At 35.7% G+C, this 22,327-nt stretch overlaps 1 protein-coding gene across 6 annotated transcripts in view; it reads right to left on the bottom strand.

Moving 5' to 3' along the window:
* The window catches only part of SPPL2A (signal peptide peptidase like 2A), a 52,988-nt gene that overhangs the window by 13,015 nt on the left and 17,646 nt on the right, over positions 1 to 22,327 (bottom strand). The window contains exons 7-15 of one of the 6 annotated variants that reach the window (XM_037833985.1): positions 20,517 to 20,613; positions 19,996 to 20,097; positions 18,523 to 18,604; positions 16,794 to 16,868; positions 13,471 to 13,527; positions 13,222 to 13,275; positions 12,699 to 12,801; positions 2,898 to 2,975; positions 1,419 to 1,579 (exon numbers count right to left, since the gene is read on the bottom strand). In XM_037833985.1, coding sequence (XP_037689913.1) covers positions 1,419 to 1,579; positions 2,898 to 2,975; positions 12,699 to 12,801; positions 13,222 to 13,275; positions 13,471 to 13,527; positions 16,794 to 16,868; positions 18,523 to 18,604; positions 19,996 to 20,097; positions 20,517 to 20,613 — 809 coding nt within the window. The remainder of the gene's footprint in view (positions 1 to 1,418; positions 1,580 to 2,897; positions 2,976 to 12,698; positions 12,802 to 13,221; positions 13,276 to 13,470; positions 13,528 to 16,793; positions 16,869 to 18,522; positions 18,605 to 19,995; positions 20,098 to 20,516; positions 20,614 to 22,327) is intronic. The other 5 variants (XM_037833987.1, XM_037833986.1, XM_037833989.1 and 2 more) reach the window with 5 other exon arrangements.

Here is a 22,327-nt window from a genome sequence, read left to right as displayed (position 1 = left end):
ACTTAGTCATTAGTGACTCTTATTTACAGTCCCACTAGACTTTAACTTTCAAGAGGCCATGAGCGTAGGCCTGTTTCTAATTTGTTTACATCCTGTCACCAGCATCTAAAATAGTATATGGCTCATAGACCTGCTCAATAAACATTTGCTAAATGGAGAAACATAAACACCATAAAAAAATGAAACAATGATGAGCATTCTTGGGGATGTGACTTTCAAAGGTTAGCAGTACAGTGTGTGTTATAGGACATACTTTTATTTTTTGAAAATCTATAAAAATAAAAAACTTTATGTGCGTGTCATCTCCGTGGAAAAACTAAAAGCTATCTCAGTGGTTCAGCCAAGGGCTTTGTGATCAAAAATTAATTGTATGTTTATTAACATAATTTGAGACTACAGCATTGTGAGGTAGGCCAGATAGATAATATTTTATCCAAACCTCAAAGAAATTTTGAGATTTACCCAAAAGAATTCAAGATCAGTGCTTTTTCCAATTACACTATTCTGTCTAACTTAATGTTTTAATCACCTCTCATAAAGAAAGATGATACTACAGATCAACTACCAAATGGACATGAACTTTGAACTGTTTGTCTAGTAACAGCTAGAATTGCACCTGTCGGCTCAAAGTGCCTCTTTTTTTATTCATGTGACCACTGACAACATGCATGAGGGTGGAAGGAGGAGGACAGTTTACTGTAATAGGGCAAAACAGCTAACTGCCTCACAAAGGGATCAATACCATGGCACTGACTTCAGTAGGTTAAGGTTTCCCAATCCTCCATAATTTCAGAGAAAACAAACTTTACAGGAATACCAAGAACATTTAGGAAAAGAAGACAGGGGTTTAATTTCAATGAAGAAACAACCAAACAACAGATTCTGGTATCTAGATTTTCTCTGCTTTAGGTATTTTACAGAAAGGTAAATAAACCTTGTCCCATTTAAATCTGAAATGAATATCCTGTCTAATTTAGTTAGGCTCATTAAGATGCTGCAAAGAGTATACCTTTTATCTGCAAGACTTGAGGACCCCTACTATAAAGAGTTAATGTCAGTCTCAAAATTCAGTACTTATTTTAAACATAGTTTTATCTTTCATGAAGTTCCTTTTTGTGTGGATTTTGAAAACTCATGCTGAAATGATGTTCTGGTTTTTCCTGATGCCCTCCCACTGCTTTCTGATAGTTTTATCTTGAGGCACCAGGATTTTGGTATCAGATTACACTGGGAGTGGGAACTGATGATATAGCAGGTCAACAGTGGCCAAGGCTGTAGTAGTTAAAAAACTTATGGCATTCTCACAGATCCAAAGTAACATTCTGATACATAAAAGCTTTGATATACATATAGGCAGGCTCCAACCAATTACTCTGTGAATTATATCATAAGCTGGTAACCAAAGTATAAGCACATACCTGATAGCTGCTACCTTTCCAGAACTTTTTCATTTCCTTACGTCTCCAAGCAACAACTGAGGCAGTAATAAGGGTACAAGGTACTAAATAGAGGAGAGCAGGTTGCCCCTTTTTCATCAGCACCAAAACAACAAATGTAAGTATCATGCCAACAGCATAGGCTGCAAGAAGAATACCAAGTATCAGTTTTTTCCTACCTGCTACTAGGGTAGATTCCCTCCCCTCCCCCATTGAAGTACTGGTTTTCAAATATTTCTGAGTGCATTTTGCCCCATGACTTCTTTTCATGATTTCATTATTTTCCTAGAGCATAATTAGGAGACTGGCTAGTGTTTCAATATTATTAACCTAATCATTCATCACTGATAAAGATAATAATTCAAGAAAACCTTAATTTTCTGTTATTAGGATATTGAGTTTCACATCTACAACTAAAATTTTCACTTGTAGTTACTTAAGTTTGTTTTGAAAAATATTTCTAATATTGATCACATATTTCTTAGACTTCTTCAGCAAGAGCATACCAAACATCATCTGATCTTTTCTTAATGACTCAAGATCTCCTATGAACATAAGCTCCCAGAATATTTGAGCTGCAAGGGCCCTTTCAAATTAGTTTAGCCCTTCCTTTAACAGATGAGGCAATGGAGGCCAAGTGAGGTTAAGTGAGTTGCCCAAAGTTATACAGTGGAATTGATGGATACTCTATTATCTGCCTTTCCAGAGTGTTCTTTTATTCTATCACATTGACTGGTACTAGACTCTCATGTGTTAATGCCCTCAGACTGCTTTTCTCATTTCTTTATTTTTTTCCCTAACTTAGCTGTTCCTTCTTGCTGTCTGAGTACCTATTTCTAGCAATGCCCTTATCTACTGCTATTATATACTTCTAGTTTATTGAATTCAATTCCACTGTAGTCTGGAAAACCTTCTTGAATAGTATCTAAAGTAAGAGTAAATGGCTCCGGCGCAGGTCATTTACCTAATACAAGAGCTTTGGTGTATGAACTTTTGCGATATCTATTTGATATATTCAGAAGTAGTATTTTTGGCTTGCTTCCTGTTCTCAACTCTGTTCTCAATAGCAGGAATAAGTGACAGAAATAAGGGCTAAGTGGCATCAAGCTCTACTGATCCAGGTAAGTGAGATGTTATTGTACCAAAAATTCACTTATATAAATACATAGTTAACCATACTCTGTTTTTAAAAATCCAGTATTATACAATTTAGTTACTATTTATGCACCAGGATAAATATATAGAAGCTAATCTTTTTCTTTCACATCAAATTTCCTTTTTTAAAACTCCAAAACCTTGTGATATAGGTAGTAAAGTATAATTATCCCTTTTTGATTAAAAAAAACTTCTCTTACTAATTAATGGCAAGGAATTAGAATTCAGGACTCTTATTTCTAGATCTCTGCCTTTTCCTTCAGACAATACAATTCAACATAACAAAAAGGAAAAACAAAAATTTACCAATTGTAGAGGTAACATAGTATATAGAAGAAGAACCAATATGAACATCAAATCTTCGACAGTATGCAATCAACAGGCCTAAAAAAAATTCCACATTATTTTCTTAAAACAACAGCAAAACAAACTCAACTGTTAACTACGGAAATAGTACATGCTGTATTGTATTTAATGTTCATCTTTGCATTATGAGAACATTAAAGTACTTTGGATTTTGGACAAGGTTTTATATGCTGAATTTTTCACTTACTACTATATTTTAAACATTTTCCCATGCCACTAAACTGTCTTAAAAATATGACTTTTGGCGGGGCAAGATGGCAGACTGGTGAGCTGTATGTTTTAGTTACTCCTCCAGGAAAGTAGGTAAAAAGCCAGGAACTGCGTGGACTGGACACCACAGAGCAATCTGTCTTTGGGCATACTTCATACAACACTCATGAAAACGTGGAACTGCTGAGATCAGCGAAATCTGTAAGTTTTTGCGGCCAGGGGACCCGCGCCCCTCCCTGCCAGGCTCAGTCCCGGGGGAGGAGGGGCTGTCAGCTCCAGGAAGGAGAAGGGAGAATTGCAGTGGCTGCTCTTACAGGAAACTCATTCTACTGATTCAAACTCCAACCATAGATAGACTGAGGCCAGACACCAGAGACTCTGAGAGCAGCCAGCCCAGCAGAGAGGAGACAGGCATAGAAAAAAAACAACACGAAAAACTCCAAAATAAAAGCAGAGGATTTTTGGAGTTCTGGTGAACACAGAAAGGGGAAGGGCGGAGATCAGGCCTTGAGGCGCATATGCAAATCCCGAAGCAAGGCTGATCTCTCTGCCCTGGGCACTTTTCCTTAATGGCCCTGGTTGCTTTGTCTATTAGCATTTCAATAACCCATTAGATCTCTGAGGAGGGCCGTTTTTTTTTTTTTTTTTTTTTTTTTTTTTAATCCTTTTTGCTTTTTCTAAAACAATTACTCTAAGAAGCTCAATACAGAAAGCCTCAAAGAATTGAAATTTGGGCACGTCAAGTCAAGAGCAGAACTAAGAGAGCTCTGAGACAAAAGGCAATAATCCAGTGGCTGAGAAAATTCACTAAACAACACAACTTCCCAAGAAAAGGGGGGTGTCTGCTCACAGCCACCATCCTGGTGGACAGGAAACACTCCTGCCCATCGCCAGCCCCATAGCCCAGAGCTGCCCCAGACAACCCAGTGTGACGGAAGTGCTTCAAATAACAGGCACACACCACAAAACTGGGCGTGGACATTAGCCTTCCCTGCAACCTCAGCTGAATGTACCAGAGCTGGGAAGGGGGAGCAATGTGAATTAACAGAGCCCCATTCAGCCATCATTTGAGCAGACTGGGAGCCTCCCAACACAGCCCAGCAGCCCAGAACTGCCCTGGGGGGACGGCACTCACCTGCGACATAGCACAGTCATCCCTCAACAGAGGACCCGGGGTGCACAGCCTGGAAGAGGGGCCCACTTGCAAGTCTCAGGAGCCATACGCCAATACCAAAGACTTGTGGGTCAGTGGCAGAGACAAACTGTGGCAGGACTGAACTGAAGGATTAGACTATTGCAGTAGCTTTAAAACTCTAGGATCATCAGGGAGATTTGATTGTTAGGGCCACCCCCCCTCCCCGACTGCCCAGAAACACGCCCCACATACAGGGCAGGCAACACCAACTACACACGCAAGCTTGGGACACCAATTGGGCCCCACAAGACTCACTCCCCCACTCACCAAAAAGGCTAAGCAGGGGAGATCTGGCTTGTGGAGAACAGGTGGCTCGTGGACGCCACCTGCTGGTTAGTTAGAGAGAGTGTACTCCACGAAGCTGTAGATCTGATAAATTAGAGATAAGGACTTCAACTGGTCTACAAACCCTAAAAGAACCCTATCAAGGTCAGCAAATGCCACGAAGCCAAAAACAACAGAAAATTATAAAGCATATGAAAAAACCAGACGATATGGATAACCCAAGCCCAAGCACCCAAATCAAAAGACCAGAAGAGACACACCTAGAGCAGCTACTCAAAGAACTAAAGATGAACAATGAGACCCTAGTACGGGATATGAAGGAAATCAAGAAGACCCTAGAAGAGCATAAAGAAGACATTGCAAGACTAAATAAAAAAATGGATGATCTTATGGAAATTAAAGAAACTGTTGACCAAATTAAAAAGATTCTGGACACTCATAGTACAAGACTAGAGGAAGTTGAACAACGAATCAGTGACCTGGAAGATGACAGAATGGAAAATGAAAACATAAAAGAAAGAATGGGGAAAAAAATTGAAAAACTCGAAATGGACCTCAGGGATATGATAGATAATATGAAACGTCCGAATATAAGACTCATTGGTGTCCCAGAAGGGGAAGAAAAGGGTAAAGGTCTAGGAAGAGTATTCAAAGAAATTGTTGGGGAAAACTTCCCAAATCTTCTAAACAACATAAATACACAAATCATAAATGCTCAGCGAACTCCAAATAGAATAAATCCAAAAAAACCCACTCCGAGACATATACTGATCACACTGTCAAACATAGAAGAGAAGGAGCAAGTTCTGAAAGCAGCAAGAGAAAAGCAATTCACCACATACAAAGGAAACAGCATAAGACTAAGTAGTGACTACTCAGCAGCCACCATGGTGGCGAGAAGGCAGTGGCACGATATATTTAAAATTCTGAGTGAGAGGAATTTCCAGCCAAGAATACTTTATCCAGCAAAGCTCTCCTTCAAATTTGAGGGAGAGCTTAAATTTTTCACAGACAAAGAAATGCTGAGAGAATTTGCTAACAAGAGACCTGCCCTACTGGAGATACTAAAGGGAGCCCTACAGACAGAGAAACAAAGACAGGACAGAGAGACTTGGAGAAAGGTTCAGTACTAAAGAGATTCAGTATGGGTACAATAAAGGATATTAATAGAGAGAGGGAAAAATATGGCAAACATAATCCAAAGGATAAGATGGCCGATTCAAGAAATGCCTTCACGGTTTTAACGTTGAATGTAAATGGATTAAACTCCCCAATTAAAAGATATAGATTCGCAGAATGGATCAAAAAAAATGAACCATCAATATGTTGCATACAAGAGACTCATCTTAGACACAGGGACACAAAGAAACTGAAAGTGAAAGGATGGAAAAAAATATTTCATGCAAGCTACAGCCAAAAGAAAGCAGGTGTAGCAATATTAATCTCAGATAAAATAGACTTCAAATGCAGGGATGTTTTGAGAGACAAAGAAGGCCACTACATACTAATAAAAGGGGCAATTCAGCAAGAAGAAATAACAATCGTAAATGTCTATGCACCCAATCAAGGTGCCACAAAATACATGAGAGAAACATTGGCAAAACTAAAGGAAGCAATTGATGTTTCCACAATAATTGTGGGAGACTTCAACACATCACTCACTCCTATAGATAGATCAACCAGACAGAAGACCAATAAGGAAATTGAAAACCTAAACAATCTGATAAATGAATTAGATTTAACAGACATCTACAGGACATTACATCCCAAATCAACAGGATACACATACTTTTCTAGTGCTCACGGAACTTTCTCCAGAATAGATCATATGCTGGGACATAAAACAAGCCTCAATAAATTTAAAAAGATTGAAATTATTCAAAGCACATTCTCTGACCACAATGGAATACAATTAGAAGTCAATAACCATCAGAGACTTAGAAAATTCACAAATACCTGGAGGTTAAACAACACACTCCTAAACAATCAGTGGGTTAAAGAAGAAATAGCAAGAGAAATTGCTAAATATATAGAGACGAATGAAAATGAGAACACAACATACCAAAACCTATGGGATGCAGCAAAAGCAGTGCTAAGGGGGAAATTTATAGCACTAAACGCATATATTAAAAAGGAAGAAAGAGCCAAAATCAAAGAACTAATGGATCAACTGAAGAAGCTAGAAAATGAACAGCAAACCAATCCTAAACCAAGTACAAGAAAAGAAATAACAAGGATTAAAGCAGAAATAAATGACATAGAGAACAAAAAAACAATAGAAAGGATAAATATCACCAAAAGTTGGTTCTTTGAGAAGATCAACAAGATTGACAAGCCCCTAGCTAGACTGACAAAATCAAAAAGAGAGAAGACCCATATAAACAAAATAATGAATGAAAAAGGTGACATAACTGCAGATCCTGAAGAAATTAAAAAAATTATAAGAGGATATTATGAACAACTGTATGGCAACAAACTGGATAATGTAGAAGAAATGGACAATTTCCTGGAAACATATGAACAACCTAGACTGACCAGAGAAGAAATAGAAGACCTCAACCAACCCATCACAAGCAAAGAGATCCAATCAGTCATCAAAAATCTTCCCACAAATAAATGCCCAGGGCCAGATGGCTTCACAGGGGAATTCTACCAAACTTTCCAGAAAGAACTGACACCAATCTTACTCAAACTCTTTCAAAACATTGAAAAAAATGGAACACTACCTAACTCATTTTATGAAGCTAACATCAATCTAATACCAAAACCAGGCAAAGATGCTACAAAAAAGGAAAACTACCGGCCAATCTCCCTAATGAATATAGATGCAAAAATCCTCAACAAAATACTTGCAAATCGAATCCAAAGACACATTAAAAAAATCATACACCATGACCAAGTGGGGTTCATTCCAGGCATGCAAGGATGGTTCAACATAAGAAAAACAATCAATGTATTACAACACATTAAAAACTCGAAAGGGAAAAATCAATTGATCATCTCAATAGATGCTGAAAAAGCATTTGACAAAATCCAACATCCGTTTTTGATAAAAACACTTCAAAAGGTAGGAATTGAAGGAAACTTCCTCAACATGATAAAGAGCATATATGAAAAACCCACAGCCAGCATAGTACTCAATGGTGAGAGACTGAAAGCCTTCCCTCTAAGATCAGGAACAAGACAAGGATGCCCGCTGTCACCACTGTTATTCAACATTGTGCTGGAAGTGCTAGCCAGGGCAATCCGGCAAGACAAAGAAATAAAAGGCATCCAAATTGGAAAAGAAGAAGTAAAACTGTCATTGTTTGCAGATGATATGATCTTATATCTAGAAAACCCTGAGAAATCGACGATACACCTACTAGAGCTAATAAACAAATTTAGCAAAGTAGCGGGATACAAGATTAATGCACATAAGTCAGTAATGTTTCTATATGCTAGAAATGAACAAACTGAAGAGACACTCAAGAAAAAGATACCATTTTCAATAGCAACTAAAAAAATCAAGTACCTAGGAATAAACTTAACCAAAGATGTAAAAGACCTATACAAAGAAAACTACATAACTCTACTAAAAGAAATAGAAGGGGACCTTAAAAGATGGAAAAATATTCCATGTTCATGGATAGGAAGGCTAAATGTCATTAAGATGTCAATTCTACCCAAACTCATCTACAGATTCAATGCAATCCCAATCAAAATTCCAACAACCTACTTTGCAGACTTGGAAAAGCTAGTTATCAAATTTATTTGGAAAGGGAAGATGCCTCGAATTGCTAAAGACACTTTAAAAAAGAAAAACGAAGTGGGAGGACTTACACTCCCTGACTTTGAAGCTTATTATAAAGCCACAGTTGCCAAAACAGCATGGTACTGGCACAAAGATAGACATATAGATCAATGGAATCGAATTGAGAATTCAGAGATAGACCCTCAGATCTATGGCCGACTGATCTTTGATAAGGCCCCCAAAGTCACCGAACTGAGCCATAATGGTCTTTTCAACAAATGGGGCTGGGAGAGTTGGATATCCATATCCAAAAGAATGAAAGAGGACCCCTACCTCACCCCCTACACAAAAATTAACTCAAAATGGACCAAAGATCTCAATATAAAAGAAAGTACCATTAAACTCCTAGAAGATAATGTAGGAAAACATCTTCAAGACCTTGTATTAGGAGGCCACTTCCTAGACTTTACACCCAAAGCACAAGCAACAAAAGAGAAAATAGATAAATGGGAACTCCTCAAGCTTAGAAGTTTCTGCACCTCAAAGGAATTTCTCAAAAAGGTAAAGAGGCAGCCAACTCAATGGGAAAAAATTTTTGGAAACCATGTATCTGACAAAAGACTGATATCTTGCATATACAAAGAAATCCTACAACTCAATGACAATAGTACAGACAGCCCAATTATAAAATGGGCAAAAGATATGAAAAGACAGTTCTCTGAAGAGGAAATACAAATGGCCAAGAAACACATGAAAAAATGTTCAGCTTCACTAGCTATTAGAGAGATGCAAATTAAGACCACAATGAGATACCATCTAACACCGGTTAGAATGGCTGCCATTAAACAAACAGGAAACTACAAATGCTGGAGGGGATGTGGAGAAATTGGAACTCTTATTCATTGTTGGTGGGACTGTATAATGGTTCAGCCACTCTGGAAGTCAGTCTGGCAGTTCCTTAGAAAACTAGAGATAGAGCTACCATTCGATCCAGCGATTGCACTTCTTGGGATATACCCGGAAGATCGGAAAGCAGTGACACGAACAGATATCTGCACGCCAATGTTCATAGCAGCATTATTCACAATTGCCAAGAGATGGAAACAACCCAAATGTCCATCAACTGATGAGTGGACAAATAAAATGTGGTATATACACACGATGGAATACTACGCGGCAGTAAGAAGGAACGATCTGGTGAAACATATGACAACATGGATGAACCTTGAAGACATAATGCTGAGCGAAATAAGCCAGGCACAAAAAGAGAAATATTATATGCTACCACTAATGTGAACTTTGAAAAATGTAAAACAAATGGTTTATAATGTAGAATGTAGGGGAACTAGCAGTAGAGAGCAATTAAGGAAGGGGGAACAATAATCCAAGAAGAACAGATAAGCTATTTAACGTTCTGGGGATGCCCAGAAATGACTATGGTCTGTTAATTTCTGATCGATGTAGTAGGAACAAGTTCACTGAAATGTTGCTATAGTATGTAACTTTCTTGGGGTAAAGTAGGAACATGTTGGAAGTTAAGCAGTTATCTTAGGTTAGTTGTCTTTTTCTTACTCCCTTGCTATGGTCTCTTTGAAATGTTCTTTTATTGTATGTTTGTTTTCTTTTTAACTTTTTTTTTCATACAGTTGATTTGAAAAAAGAAGGGAAAGTTAAAAAAAAAAAAAAAAGAAAAAAGACAAACAAGGAAAAAAAAAAAAAAAAAAAAAACGATATAGTGCCCCCTTGAGGAGCCTGTGGAGAATGCAGGGGTATTCGCCTACCCCACCTCCATGGTTGCTAACATGACCACAGACATAGGGGACTGGTGGTTTGATGGGTTGAGCCCTCTACCATAAGTTTTACCCTTGGGAAGACGGTTGCTGCAAAGGAGAGGCTAGGCCTCCCTGTATTTGTGCCTAAGAGTCTCCTCCTGAATGCCTCTTTGTTGCTCAGATGTGGCCCTCTCTCTCTGGCTAAGCCAACTTGAAAGGTGAAATCACTGCCCTCCCCCCTACGTGGGATCAGACACCCAGGGAAGTGAATCTCCCTGGCAACGTGGAATATGACTCCCGGGGAGGAATGTAGACCCGGCATCGTGGGATGGAGAACATCTTCTTGACCAAAAGGGGGATGTGAAAGGAAATGAAATAAGCTTCAGTGGCAGAGAGATTCCAAAATGAGCCGAGAGATCACTCTGGTGGGCACTCTTACGCACACTTTAGACAACCTTTTTTAGGTTCTAAAGAATTGGGGTAGCTGGTGGTGGATACCTGAAACTATTAAACTACAACCCAGAACCCATGAATCTCGAAGACAGTTGTATAAAAATGTAGCTTATGAGGGGTGACAGTGGGATTGGGAATGCCATAAGGACCAAACTCCACTTTGTCTAGTTTATGGATCGATGTGTAGAAAAGTAGGGGAAGCAAACAAACAGACAAAGGTACCTAGTGTTCTTTTTTACTTCAATTGCTCTTTTTCACTCTAATTATTATTCTTGTTATTTTTGTGTGTGTGCTAATGAAGGTGTCAGGGATTGATTTAGGTGATGAATGTACAACTATGTAATGGTACTGTAAACAATCGAAAGTACAATTTGTTTTGTATGACTGCGTGGTATGTGAATGTATCTCAATAAAATGATGATTAAAAAAAAAAAAAAAAAAAAAAAAAAAAAAAAAAAAAAAAATATGACTTTTATTAGCTGCACAATATTCCATGTCATGGAGACAGTTTTTTTAAAGTATCATTTAAAAATGTATTGAAAGAGCATCAAGAAAGGCAATTTCAAATTGGATCAAAGAAGTCTCCCTTCCTAGTGGAATAAAATGATTTGGAGTTTTAATACCAAGAGTACAAATAACAATGAAATATAAGCTTTTATTTGTAAACATGAAGGTATGCAGAAACAACCCACTTTATTCCCTATTTCTTGTAAGAAATCTGTTGAACCACATCAAAGAAGAAATCCCAGATTTTATTTATTTATTAAAAATGAAACAGTAAGATTGACATTTAATCCCTTAGAATTTTATATCTTAAAAAGGATTATATTTTCTTTTCTAAAATCATAAAATAATTTGACTCTCCTTATTTGAATTAATTAATTGATTCTTAACATGATTAATAAGTTCCTTGTTATTTTTATTTTTTTCTGTTTAATCACATTTCTATATGTTTTCATTTTTAAAACGGTACTTCTTCCCCCAAAATAAGATTGTGCCTTTAGAATTAAGTCATGCATTGTTAATAACTCTGCTCTTTGAGGAAATATTTCTGTTTGGGACATCTGACATTTACTTCAAGAAAGTTTTATATATATATACATTTTCTCTCTAACAGTTCTATGCCAAGCGCTATATACAAGCATTTGATGTGGAACTGGTAAAATCAGGGATAAGTTTTAAAATAAAGATTTCAAGGAAAACTAAAGGTTACACAATAGAATGCCTTCCCTACTTTATCAATTATGTGAATAGAGACTCATTGAGCTAAGAGATTTGCTGTAACGGACTTTGCCATGCCAACTCACAAGGGAAAACTGTGAGCTTCTCTCTACCTGGCTTTACTATGTACAGACGAAGGGGCTTTTTCGTAAGAGCCAAGTACTCTTCACCCATCCACAGGCAGTTAGTATACAGAGAGACTCTAAGAAAAGTGAGGAAGGATAAACTCCTGGCTGATACAGAAATACTGTTAATTACTCCTAAAATACAATTACTTACTGGGCTAATATAAGTTTATTCTGCAGGTAGCCCCGCAAGGAAAATAATATAGAACTGCAATAACTGTAAGAAAGCATACAATAGGAGAAGGTGACTGATTCCACCATAAGCTGTGTCTTTTTATATTATGGAGCCTTACAAGCTGGTCTTCTACATTTCTTTTTTTCTATTTTTTTTTTCTTTTTTAAAGTTTCCCCTTTTGATCACAACTTTGCCCTAGCATTCTGAAACCACTTTCCTAAAACATAACTACTATTTTAAAATAGAATAGAAACTGTTATTTCTTTGGCAATATTAAATACAATTTTTTTTTAAAGGCCACAAATAGCACTTCCTGTAAGAAAAGTTAAACTGACCCTACTTGCTCTCTCTAAGACACTTTTGATCCATGGGAGATATCTTGGTGTTATCATTAGGGTTTTATCGTCTACCCCTCAAAATGCTTCTTTTTCAATCTCTGTCACTGATCCCAAGTCTAGCAACACAGGCAAAAACACTTAGTAGAGAGTAGATAACTTTTAACAGATACTATACATATGATGATTTTAAACCATCAGTTATTTTTACTGAAATTGTTACAAATAATTGCTTACCTGGTACAATAATGTCTCCAAAACCCAATATTGAAACTGGCATGAGGCACACACGCATTACTGAGAAGTAGATCAGCTTTGGTACCCTGATGACTACTGGTAACTGTAAAAAAAAGGCTACCATTAAGCCTCCTAGGAATCTTTACCCATATTTTTTAGAAAAGGAAGGATTGATATTAGAATAATTGTTTTAATATTTCTAATTGACATTTTAAAAGAACTTGAAATCAGAGGACATATACTAGGCATATACATATATATACTCTGAATATAGAGAAAGCTTGAAAGAAACAGATACGTAGTCTTGAAAAATGAAACTCAACACAGACATAGGATTAACAATATTAATCCAGTATCCCCACATCTAACCTTTATTACCAAGAATAGGACTCAGGTCTTGAAACAGAATTATTTTTTTTTATTTTTATTTTTTTGCAATCTGGATTTTTTTCCCCAAAGAAGAGTCTTGTCTCAGAGGGTATGATTTAAAGTCCAATGAACATATCTGAAATACAATCCTTACTTTCTCATGGGGAGCTGAGGGTTGAGCAGTGGCTTCCACCAAGTTTCCATCATTCTAGGATGAAACCCAAGTCAATAGGTATTTAATAATTTAGAATAACTAAGAAAAGGGCTATATCTTGTGAGAAATAAAGTCTTACAATACCTTAACATGCAGTACATGCCCATAAATTACATGAGAAGGCAAGATCATTAATTGGACACACATACTTAAACTGGGCAGCCGTGTCTATTTAATTGCCATCCTTACCTTTTCATTATTTCCAAAAGGTCCAGCTGCAAGTTCAACCATGATGCTCTCACCATTCTAAAATCAAAGATGAAAGATGTTGTCTATCATTTAAAGAGAACAATCTGCCAATAGTCAATGATGATTTGAGTACTGATTGAAAATGGGCCATGGACTGCTTTTTCCCTAAATCAGTTTCTATAGATAGCAAAAATTGGAACCATCCAAAACAAAATTCACCTAACACACTATTCTACTTTATCAGTGCTCAGCAATTATCAGAAACTGACTGATAAACCCTTACCAGAGATAAATCAAGTGATTATCTCTGAGCAATGATTTGTTCTGACATCATAATATCTAACATTTGTAATGGGCTATAAATTTATAAGTGCTTTTGGTTATACTGTATCACACACTATGGTTCTTAGTAATTTTCAGCAATAATAATGAATTGAGACAATAAAAATGAAAATCTTTTATAATTTGCTTTGTGATAAATACTGGTAACTTTATTTAAATAAATAAACATTTGACATTCTGGCCATCACCACAATAACAAAACAATGAAGCCAAATTCATAAGGCCCAACCCTGAAGAAAGTGAGACATTTCTCTAGCCTTACTTCTGTCCAATTTCAGCCCTGCCTGCTTTTTATGTTCCAATCAAAACATTAGCCTTAGTTGAATTTCTCTCCCTTGTGTCTGGCTCAAGTCTTTTTATGTGGACTGGGTGAGTTCATTAAAAAGTTCCTCCCTGACAGCAAAGTCTGCTATAGAGAAGGGGAAACATTTGAGGTAGCAAACTAAGGTTGCACAAAGCATCCATTTTATGCTTCACTTTATGATAAATACATCAACAAAAGAAGTAGTAGGAAGATAAACAAATGCTGGATTTGAGGACAATTTGATTGACTAACTACAAAATTTTCAATGTGGGTGGGGCCCATAGAAGAAATTATTTGAGTGTTTTTAAAGGACTTCATTGATGCCTGAGCCAAACAGAAGGAGAGATAAAATCCCTGGCTACAGAAATTTTTTCCTCATGTTACACTTTTGACTACAGAAGGGTTAAGTCAAAGGAGAGTTTAATAAAATAAACTGAGATTCTAAATACAGTTCCTTAAGGCAAATTCCCTGGTAGTGATCAAATTTTCAGATAAAGAGTTAAGTTTGCTTCATTTTCTAATTGTTATTTAAAACATTTAACTGAAGATTGTCATTGGCATCTTTCCATACATTCAAAGATACATGAGAAATTACTATTTGCAAGGTAATGATACTGAGTACTGTAGTTGATGAAAAAAATGAATAAGACCAATTCCTATTGCCCATGCTCCTATGGCCACCTGCCAACTCACTACAAGTCCATGAATACCTGGGTCAAGAACATGCTTAGAATATCCAATTCTACCCCTCACAATTATAGTAAAAGCCATAAAATCAGAAATTAAATATCTGAGATTCACTTTGAGTTACTTACTAAAGTGAGGTCTCATATCCTCAATAAAAACAAACAAGACAGACCGAGAAGATAGCATTAAAGTAAATCTACAACAGTGAACTCTAAAGAGCACTCTGGTCTTTACCACATATCCGATTGCTAGAAATCACAAACCTAGTCAGTAGGAACGAAGATGGAAAAAAAGAAAATGAAAAATTTCCTAAGAACAGAAGAAAGGAAGACTCAAAGACATCTTTATTATTTTCCTATACCTTTAAAACTCTTAACCTTTTTGTGGGTATAGAGTAGACATATTTTGGTGGTAGACATGTTCAGCATTTATAAAGTTATACTAATTTTAAAATAGAGTGGAAAAACTTTTTAAAAAAAGAGTTTAGTTACAGTTTATATTTACATCCACTGTGCACTATTACACCATGGGACATTTCTGGGTTATGGGAATGGCTTTGTTAGAGACAATGCTTTATTTCCATTGTATGTCTGATGGAGTAACCTACAGAAACTTTTTTTTTTGAACCAAGTAAGCGGACACAAGTTTGGATGGCTTTAGACAGAACTAAAAACAATGATTTAATAAATTAAGAATTTTAGTTATAATCCATAATAACAGTTCTATGCTTTTTTTTTAGGATACAATTGCTCAATGAAGTTAAGTCAAATGGCTCATCATTAAGACACAGAAAGATGATAGTAAAACTGCAGGAAGCTGTAATTTGGGCAGTTAACTATATTTGTTACCTATTTGCAATCTTAGCTCCTCAACAAGGTACATGTTTATCTTATGCTGTTGTAACAATATCAGAAGCGCAGAATGGAGAAAGAACTAACGGGTTCTTAAAAAAAAAAAAAAAAAGAACTAATGGGAAGAAAAGCAGTGATTACATCAAATACGAAATATGTGAGTGACAAAGGATAGAGGGATAATACCAAGTTAAAAAGCAAGACTCAAAATGGGAAAAATTCATAATATATATTTGTATATATTATATAATTTATATATAAATTATAATTAATAATTTATTCATGAGACAGGAATAAAGAAAGGTAGAAAATCAGACAAATAATGAAGGCCTACCACACTCACCCAACAACACCCTTCCCTTATTCTAGGAACAGCACCAATATTCATTGAGGAGCTGGTGGCAGAGCTGGGAATATATAACCTAGTTGTTGACAATAGCTATATTTCCAACCCTTTGGAAAATTCAGTCTGAGAAAATGAACAAATGGACAGAAGCAGAAAGGGAGAGCATATGACCCTACTATTTTCTTTTGAGGCCAGCCCCAACTTGCCTCTACACATAGCAGTGATACATAAGACCTTTTTGGTATAAAAAGCTTAGGTTGGGTTCTGTCAGTGGCAACCAAAAGAATCTTGATTGAGGAGAGTGGGGGTTGAGATGGGAATGCTAGCAATACTCCCTTACACAGTGCATTAGGAACTGAAGCTCAAAGGGCTAAGTCACTTGCCCAGAGTTAGAAGGTTACAGAGCTACACCCTACATCTTCAGACTTCTGGTGTGGTGCTCTTTCTTAGTTTCAAACTAGGGCATCAGAAATGAAAGTAGCAATGACGAATTTTTCTTCTTTTTGCTGTCTACATTGTCTATAGTGAACACTACTTTCTATAAGTAATTTTAAAAGGGTAGGAAGAAAAATTACATCCTCATGTTTACATCAGTCAGAAGACATTTTTTAGCTAACAAAATGGCTTAAAGACTTGAAAATACACTCTATTAAAAGGTCAATTTCAACAATTCTCTTAAGAGAATTAGAATTCACTCAGTGATGAGCATCTGCAAAATCAATAATCCAAGAGCAGATTTAAGATTTTCATCTTTTAGCAGGTTTCTTCCTGGATTTCAAAAATACGGTCATACCTTTGTGATGAATGGGGTTATGAAAACGAAAAACACATCATAGAGGAGAAGAAGGCCTAGAAGTATCACACAGGACTGTTGAAGAAACAAACAAATTTAAAGGTCAAACTTCCCATATGTAAACGAAGAGATTATGTTATTTTGCAAGTACAGATAAGCATGTGAAACACACATTTTAACACTATTTTTTTTATCTTCATTTTATTGAGATATATTCACATACCACACAGTCATACAAAACAAATTGTACATTCGATTGTTCACAGTACCATTACATAGTTGTACATTCATCACCTAAATCAATCCCTGACACCTTCATTAGCACACACACAAAAATAACAAGAATAATAATTAAAGTGAAAAAGAGCAATTGAAGTACAAAAGAACACTGGGTACCTTTGTCTGTTTGTTTGTTTCCTTCCTTCCCCTATTTTTCTACTCATCCATCCATAAACTAGACAAAGTGGAGTGTGGTCCTCATGGCTTTCCCAATCCCATTGTCACCCTAAGCTACATTTTTATACAATTGTCTTCGAGATTCATGGGTTCTGGGTTGTAGTTTGATAGTTTCAGGTATCCACCACCAGCTACCCCAATTCTTTACAATCTAAAAAGGGTTGTCTAAAGTGTGCGTAAGAGTGCCCAACAGAGTGACCTCTTGGCTCCTTATGGAATCTCTCTGCCACTGAAGCTTATTTCATTTCCTTTCATATCCCCCTTTTGGTCAAGAAGATGTTCTCCGTCCCATGATGCCAGGTCTACATTCCTCCCCGGAATGATTACTATTTGTAGTTTTATTCTGTATACCACATTAAAACTCTTCTCTTAAGCCTTCTTGATCAAAAGGAAGAAGAGAAATGAAACAAAATAAAGAATCAGTGGCTGGGAGATCTCAAATGGAATCAAGAGGTCATTCTGGAGGTTATTCTTATGCATTATATAGATATCCCTTTTTAGTCTTTAGTGTATTAGAACAACTAGAAGGAAATACCTGAAACTGTTGCACTGCAATCAGCCTTGATTCCTGAAGACCACTGTATAACTGTATAGCTTATACAGTATGACCACGTGATTGAGAAAACCTTGTGGCTCACACTCCCTTTATCAAGTGTATGGACAGATGAGTAGATAAATGGGGACAAAAAGTAAATGAATAATAATAGGAGGGGATGAGGGTATGGGAAGTTTTGCGTGTTCTTTCATTTTCATTTTTATTTTTATTTATTTATTTAGGAGTAATGAATGTGTTCAAGAGCTGATTGTGGTGATGAATGCACAACTATTTGTTGATACTGTGAGCAAGTGATTGTACATGTGAATGATTGTATGGTATGTGAATATAGCTCAATAAAATTGCAACTCATTATCCCACTCATTAAAAAAAAAAAGAAATCACTGAATCAAAGAAATATTCTTCCCTGGTATTTAGTCCTGCAAGGATTTTATTAACTCATATACTATAAATGACTAAAATATTTTAACTAGCAGATCAGTGATTGGCATAGTGCTGAGGGTGAAGGGTGGGACTGACTGAAAAAGGATACAATAAAAGCTTTTTGAAGTCATAAGAAATGTTATATAACTTGAATGGGATAGTAGTGACACTTATAAACTGGTAAACTTTCAACAAACTCTACACTTAAAATGGGTGCGTTTTACTGTATGAAAATTATACTTTATAGTTTAAAAAGAAAAATTTATCTTAGCTAGTTGAAGTAGTATACCCTACCTTGAAGTTGGGTAACTTCAGTGTTTTAATTAAGTTCAGACAGAAAGCAATTCCCAAGATATCCTGTAAAATCCAAGCCCACCTAAAATCAAAAGATATTACTGCATTGTTTTACCCAGTTATTTTTTTAGATGAAACTTTTCAAAAGAAAGACCACTAAAATAATACTGCTCAATATGATCTGACAATTTGATTAGCAGCAACTACAGTAATAAAAGAAGCTCTCACATTCTCCATGTGTAGTAATTTACTACCCTTGCAGAAAAATGAATACCACTATTCTAGAAGTTGAAAGTCTACCTTAGAGGGACGTATAACAAACAGACATCAATGCACATTGATGTTTAATATTTGAACTTATACATATGTCTGTTTCTAGAAAGGAGGCTTATAACAAAAGACACTGGTGTTATGGATTGAATGATCTCCCCCACAAAGATATGTTCAAGTCCTAACCCCTGGTCCTGTGAATGTAAACTCATCTGTTTACAATAGGATCTTGGAAGATCCTATTAGTTCAGGTGACGCCAAAATGAATCAGGGTGGCCTTAATCCTATATGACTGGAGTCTTTATAAGCAAGGAGGTAATGTGGACAGAGCAGGAGACAGACAGGAAGACAGCCATGTGACAGAGGCAGAGATTGAATTATGGATTAAAAGCAAGCCACCACCAGGAATGTTACCGCTTCAGAGAAAGCATGATCCTGCTGGTACCTTCATTTTGGTCTTTTAGCCTCCAAAACTACGAGAAAATAAATTCTTATTGTTTAAGCCAGCTAGTCTGTGGTATTTGTTACAGCAGCACTGGCAAACTAAAACATTGGTGTTATACATCCAGACAGCTACAACATAAAAAGAAATGAGAGCTATGCAACTCACTCTATCAGAAAGTGATATATAATTGGTTGATTATCATGCCTACAGCTGCCTAAAGTTGTATGAAATTCACTCCCCAAATTTTAGGCCATTAAATCATTTCACTTTTAATAATTATATTAATAAACCTTTAAACAAATGTAAGTATATATTTTTTCTGGTTTTCTTTCCTGCAAATGGGCAGATATCTGTATATTTTCTTGTATCTCCTTCTTTCTTACATGAAAGGAGCAAACTTCAGCTTTTTCACAACAATATATCCTAAAAAATCACTGCATATCTGTTCATAGAAATCTTTTTTTTTTTTTTTAAACTGCATCATACTCCATTGTGTGGCTACATCATAGTTAAGTATATTTCTGAAGTCTATTTCAGCTTAGGAGTTTAAATCATAGTTCCCATTTTCTTCTCTCTATGAGCTCAAATGTATTAGCAGAAGATATGCTGATTTAAAAAGCTTGTTCAAGACTATGTTGTTCTGGGATAAAAGCAAAAAAAAAAAAAAAAAATTCCAGTAACAAAAATGAATAATTATCAAGTCAAGATATAAAATAACCCATCCATAATCAAAAAGCAAAAATGTTGAGTGGTCATACCTATCTTCATTTCGGAACACAGCCCAAACAACAGCTATTGCTATGCACAGTCCAGAGAGAAAAATAAGTCTTACTTCAATGCTTTTGCCATGACACACAATCCTAAAAAACAGATTGAAACAGTTTTGTTTACCCTGCAGAAGAAATATGTTTACTTGATATAATATATGGTAAACATTAACCAGAGATACAAGAAGGCTATTGAAATACCAATTTAAAAATCTTAATTTTAAGTAAAACAAATGTTAAATAGTAAAATGTTTATCAGTCTAACAGAACATTTTGTGATCACAGAAATGTATCTGAGCTGTCCAATACAGTAGCCACTAACATATGTAGCACCTGAAATATGGCTGAGACTGGGGAGATGAATTTTTAATTTTATTTAATTTTAATTAATTTAAATTTAAACAGCCAGATGTATATTGGACCACGCAGGTTTAAAATAACGCTCCTACATCTTGTATTTTTTTAAAATTACAAATGCTAACATTATAGGATTCCCTATAAAAGATACATACGTGCATAGTCCACATGGAATCTTACGAATTAGTGCAGCAAGACAGTTGTACAGACTCATTGCTGATGCTATGCAGAAAATTGCTATCATAACATAAACTAGAAAAAAAAAAGACACTGAATTATATTTGAATAGAAGGAACTATGATAAGAAAAATATTGATTCTTCAGCTTTCTTATTAGATCATGATACTTTCAATGTGAGTGACTATACTATAATCTGAATTGGTTACTAAGTTAAAAATATTTAAATCTTGAGTTTTAGAGTGGGTATTTTACACATTGTTTTAGGTCCATTACACACTGGTAGGATTGCTTAAGAGGCTGAAGCTGGCTCTACATTTTCTATCATTCAATGATTCAAACGGAAATGTTTGTTAAAGTTTTTTATAAAGCAAGTTGCAGACATTTATGAATATTTAATTTAAATCTAAGGAATGACAGAGTTAATAAACCAATAAGAAATACTTTTCTTAAATGTAGCTTAGGGATGAGAACTGACACCCACCTTAGACATTAACCATGCTATCTATATTTTCCTATGGTAGGATTTTATCTATAATAACTTGGCCTGTGGTAAAATCAAATCCATTTAAACACATTTCTTCTTTATGATATGATACACAAATAACCAAAGGTGGGTAATATTGACAAATGTTTCTCTATATTATCTAGACTTATTCAAGAACTATTTAAAAATTAAAAATATTACAACCTCTTTGTTACTAAAAAGGAGGGAAATTGCTGTACTCTAAAAGCATTCCCTTTTGAACTCTCAAAATTTCACAATGGAAATACAAATTTTAACAGAATTTTCCAATTCCACTAAATTCCAGGAATTAGAGTTCTGTTCTAGATGAGAAAGGGAGGAAAGAGTAGAGACAGTAAATCAGGAATAGGCACTTTCTCCCTAATAAAATTACTTTTAGTCCCTTGAGTTCCTCATTTCTAAAACATAAAATGTAATAACACCTATTTCAAGGTTATTGTATTAGATGAGTTAATATATGTAAAATGCCTAGAGCAGTTTCTGGCCCATAATAAGCCTTATGTAAACATCATTTTTTTTTTTTTATTGGCAGTAACTATGTATGGAAATTTGAATAGTAAGATATACAGGTACAGAATGCCAAGTGGAGTCTGGTAAGTCATCTACCACAGTTGTCCAATCCAAGTTTTAAAACACTGGCGGACATCATGCTCCTGAGGCCCTAAGAGAGTTTTCATTCAATGTCTTATTATAGCTAAGAAAATGATTAGGCTGGGAAATAATTTGGTTTATTTAACTCCTCTTTATTTACCTTCTTCAGTATGATTTAATCATAAAATGGTAATGAGAATCTTAGCTATCTAGTACAACCTCCTTATTTAATATACTAAGAAATGAAAGCAATTTAGCCATTAGGAAGTGTTCAGAAGTAAAGTAAATCTTGCAATATCACACAAACCATTGTCAGAATCACAATTAAATTCTGTGTCTTGGGAAAACCATGTGATTCAATAATACTCCTCTTACATCAAAAACTGCATTTATGAACAATGTCAACTTTTTAAATGTGATGAGTTTCAGGTTATTTCTCACCAAATATTTAAACATGCTTTAGGGTAGGACTCCTTTTTTTTTCTATTAAAAACCACTGATATATCAACTGAGGTTCAGGCACAAATTAAACAACTGAAGACTGAGTATTAAATTCAGAAAAGTTAGCTGCTCAATACCCACATAAGACAAAAATCATCTTAGCAGCCACTCTCCCAGCAACAGACTGAAACATGAGTGACATTTACAGAATGTTTTTTTTAAAATTGGAAG

Source organism: Choloepus didactylus, chromosome 4 (genome assembly GCF_015220235.1).
Source record: "Choloepus didactylus isolate mChoDid1 chromosome 4, mChoDid1.pri, whole genome shotgun sequence".
Classification (NCBI taxonomy): domain Eukaryota; kingdom Metazoa; phylum Chordata; class Mammalia; order Pilosa; family Megalonychidae; genus Choloepus; species Choloepus didactylus.
The sequence above is the reverse complement of the archived record's forward strand: the minus strand, read 5'-3'. Positions and strand labels throughout refer to the sequence as shown.